Source organism: Salvia splendens, chromosome 17 (genome assembly GCF_004379255.2).
Source record: "Salvia splendens isolate huo1 chromosome 17, SspV2, whole genome shotgun sequence".
In the NCBI taxonomy this organism is placed as follows: Eukaryota; Viridiplantae; Streptophyta; class Magnoliopsida; order Lamiales; family Lamiaceae; genus Salvia; species Salvia splendens.
The window spans coordinates 12469801-12473776 of NC_056048.1; the positions used below are offsets into that span (position 1 = coordinate 12469801).

At 37.6% G+C, this 3976-nt stretch overlaps 1 protein-coding gene across 1 annotated transcript; it reads left to right on the forward strand.

Moving 5' to 3' along the window:
• Positions 1–219: 219 nt before the first annotated feature.
• LOC121773736 (denticleless protein homolog) lies at positions 220–3976 on the forward strand. Its single transcript, XM_042170651.1, has 15 exons — positions 220–447; positions 552–664; positions 756–864; positions 949–1013; positions 1396–1434; positions 1723–1819; positions 1931–2015; positions 2176–2239; positions 2312–2388; positions 2476–2554; positions 2677–2756; positions 2899–2983; positions 3080–3216; positions 3299–3347; positions 3440–3976. Exons 1-15 carry the CDS (start codon positions 381–383, stop codon positions 3827–3829), a joined length of 1536 nt encoding a protein of 511 aa, XP_042026585.1. The 5' UTR covers positions 220–380; the 3' UTR covers positions 3830–3976.

Genomic DNA, 3976 nt, shown 5'->3' on the forward strand with positions numbered 1-3976 from the left:
TTTTGGGGGTGCTTTTGTCTAAAAAAAACTTAAAAAGTGAAAAGAATCTTAAAATGCGCATAAGTACAAGTATAGAGACCGCAAATAATATTTTGCAAGTATAGGGACCGTAAACATGCATCATGATAAATATATGGCCTAAATATGTAATTCACTCTTTATAAAAATACCAATTGACTAAAACTCCCTGCTGCGACATTACCGCCAATTACACTCACAAGTATGAAAGGTGAAAAATTTAAAGATTTCCTGCTTCCCAACGCGCCCATCTCCTCCCGCCAAATTAAACCTCATCAATACTCCGGTAAATCCTCACCACTAGTTTCGAATTCCAGAGAGAGAGAGCAGCAGCAGCAGCAGCAGCAGCAGCATCAGCAGAAATGGAGACCTCCAGATCTCAATCATTTTTCCTAGACTTGAAGCTTAGAGAAGTCAATGGATTCCGAGGTATAGTTGAACTAATTCTTGTTATTTTTTTTCAGAGAAATCAATATCAATACGATTCTGTTATACTATTACTGTGATTTTGATTAAGCTTTCTGCAATATCAGTACGAAAGCGGCCGTATATCGGAAACGATTCGCTAGGTTTTGACCCAATCGGAGCTGTAGCGATCGAGCACGATGGCGAGCCTTCGCCCCCAATGGCTCTGTCTTTCTGCAAGGTTAATTTTAACAGTTTTTTTTTTAAATGTCTGAGATTTTGTTTCAGCTGAAAGCTCATTTTAGCTCATACGCATTTTCCGTGTTGTTTAGACCAGCAAAAATGCGCATATTCTTGCTCTAGCTGATGAGGCGGGGTATGTCACATTGACTGATACGAGGAAGAAATTATTGGATAATGATTCGTTCCAAGAGAATGCAGGTGAGCGAGATCTATCAAAATTAGGTTATCATTTTTGGACTCCGTTCTGAATTTCAATTTTCCCATTTTGTAATGATTTCGCAGAGAAGGCTAAGGTGACTGAGTGGGTAGCTCACGAAAATGCTGTATTTGACTTATGCTGGATTAAGGTATGCTTAGATTTCCAACTTTGGACTTGTTTCGCAAAACCTGTGAAGTAGATATGCATCCTTTTTTAAAGATGTAGGCACTGAGTATTTAAGTTGCTGGCCTATGCTGTTGAGTATCTTTCTAGACTTTCTTGAATAGTCCTTCTAAGGTTGTAGAAGCTACATATGTACTTGTTTAATCTCAAGACGTGTGAACTCAACTAGGAATGCTTATTACTCATGATTTAAACTTGTGAACTCAACTAGGAACTCATCAAAAATATGATCTTCAATCATGATTTTGATTTTAAAATAATAAATAAACTAATTGTAACTTCTCCTGCATATGTTCCTTGGTAAACTTGCTTTCATTGTGACAGCAGTCTAAATTGAATTTCTGCAGGATGATGCAAATATGTTAACCGCCTCAGGAGATCAAAGTGTAAGTCGCCCTTCTCTTTAAGAAGACAATGCTCCCCTCTGCCAATATCACTTATGAATCGTATAGTGTATAGGAAATGAATCCTAGAAATTGCACACAATGTTGGGAATCCCTTTTTTTATTTGTTTTATGTGTAACCTTCTCCTCACCCCTCATAAGTTAGTTACAGCATAAAGATTTGACAATTCATGATAAAGTTTCATTCAGATTGAGACTGTTGAAGCTTAATGATCTATTTTGTTCTAAAATATTATTAAGATGGTAACACATCAATCCGACTTTTGGCAGATTAAGATTTGGGACACACAAGAGCGTAAGTGCATAAGAGCTTTGCTGGGACACACTGGAAGTATTAAGTCCATCAGCTGCCACCCTAGTAATCAGGGTAAGTTCATGTATTCCATAGTTACTATTTATTGTTCTGAAGGCCACTTTCTTTTATTCTGATTCCCACAGTTTGAGAAAATCTTACTCAATTTCTTGTCCTCCCTCACAGAGTTAGTTGTCTCTGGTTCAAGAGATGGATCGTTTGCTGTATGGGATACCAGATGCTCCAAGAGTGTCCACAATTCACGTGTACAGTAAGTTTCTGTGCATATGGAATCCGTAAATGTTTATTTATGTATTTTACAGCTAGCTTACACAATTACATGTGAATTCATCAGCAAAATAAGAAAAATATCATATGTTATCAGTATGATTAGTAGACTCTAACCATTGGTCTTGGTGCTGATATTTTAGGCCTTTATCTATAGTGCAAGAAGCACATACTTCTTCAGGTCGAAGACGCTGCAGGCGTGGAAAGGTTTGTGTTTTCATTAGTTTACTTATTTATCTATTTAGCAAGCATTTTGAATGTGATCTAAAATATTTACAGGCTGAATCAATGAGTATCACATCAGTGCTTTATCTCAAAGATGAAGTTTCTCTTGCGACTGCTGGAGCAGTTGACAGGTGTGTGACAATGCTACATATACTCACATCTTTAACTCATTTAAGTTATAGATCATTCATAGGCTGATTTGTTTTTCTATTTTTTAGCATAATTAAGTTCTGGGACACACGGTATCTCAAAGCTCCAGTTACTCAAGCATGTCCAAAGTCAGAATCATCAACCGAGGTAAATACCTAAAATTTCTGTTCAATGGTGGTTGCTTATGCAGTAAACCTAAGTGAAACATGGTGTATCAATTATCATCAGAGTTTTTAAAGGACTAAAAGGAGCAAATTGTTATTTTGTAGGAAAAGAGATTACATGGCATATCTAGCCTGTCTCAAGACTTAAACGGGATGTTTATCACTGCCTCATGCATGGATCACAGGTGAATTTCATATTGAATCCTAAGCTTTCATAGTTAATTTATAAGGTACTAATCACATTCTGATTGAATACAAATGTGACCAGAGGAAACTAATGAAAATATCAAATGTGAAGCTTGACATAAATCTATTTGTTATTTTCAGGGTTTACCTGTATAATGTGCTTCAGCTTGAGAAGGGCCCAATAAAAACATTTTCTGGAGGCCGAACTGAGTCTTTCTTTGTGAAAGTATAAATCTTTGCTATGTTCAATGTAGTTCAGGTGCACAATATAATTTTTCAATCAGCCTTGGCAGCTCAAAATATAAATTTTCCTTCGTTACAGTCAGCGATCAGCCCTGATGCAGCTCACATACTCAGCGGTTCTAGTGATGGGAATGCCTACATATGGCAGGTGGACAAACCCCAGATGGATCCTATTGTTTTGAAAAGCCATGACGGAGAAGTCACAGCAGTAAACTGGTACGTCCTCCAAGAAACATTTATTTTTCAAATTATTGGCTTGGTACTATACATATTCTAATCAAGACTCTGGTATGTGCAGGTGTCCATCAGAGATGGGGAAAGTGGCAACTTGCTCAGACGATTTCACAGTAAGCCTCTTAGACTTGTAGTCGAAATAGTTTTAGATCACTTTGCTACATTCTTAAAGCATAAACTTACATAATTTCATGCAACCTCTTAGGTTCGTCTTTGGAACATCCAAAGCAGTTGCTATTCAAATATGCGATCTCCTTCGTCACTGAGAAAGAGAGTCCGGGCTCTTCCAAGGGTGGAGAGGCGAAAACTGTTCGCAGATGAGCCATCAAACTCAAAAAGCAACGAAGACACCAACTCCCGTACTCCCATAACAATGCCAGAAATGAGGACACCAGAATCCCAGAAGAAGTTGTCCTTTAGTTTTGAAGTGAAACAGGACTTGGTGAGAACTCCAGAAACTGAAGCCAGAAGCCCTTCTTCAGTTCTAAACCCTCCTCCCTCGCTGAAAAGGAAAACCATCCGAGACTATTTTCCTGTTCCATTTAACAAACTCTCTTCTGCTAAGTCTAGCTTTCCAGAGTGCACGGATCAATAACGACAATAGGGGATGTAAAATTGTTTAATATACATGTATATGTTAAGAAGGGATCACATTGAACTGGTACTATTAGAGAGGGTGAGAACTTCTGAATTTTGTAACAAATGAAATTGAACTCAGATTGAACATTTTTGGATTTTGAAA

Coding starts and splice junctions, on each gene's coding strand:
- LOC121773736 (XM_042170651.1), top strand. CDS start 381: ATGGAGACCTCCAGATCTCAATCATTTTTCCTAGACTTGAAGCTTAGA. Junction 2,016..2,175: donor GTCCACAATTCACGTGTACA/GTAAGTTTCTGT, acceptor CTGATATTTTAG/GCCTTTATCTATAGTGCAAG. Junction 2,757..2,898: donor GCCTCATGCATGGATCACAG/GTGAATTTCATA, acceptor TGTTATTTTCAG/GGTTTACCTGTATAATGTGC.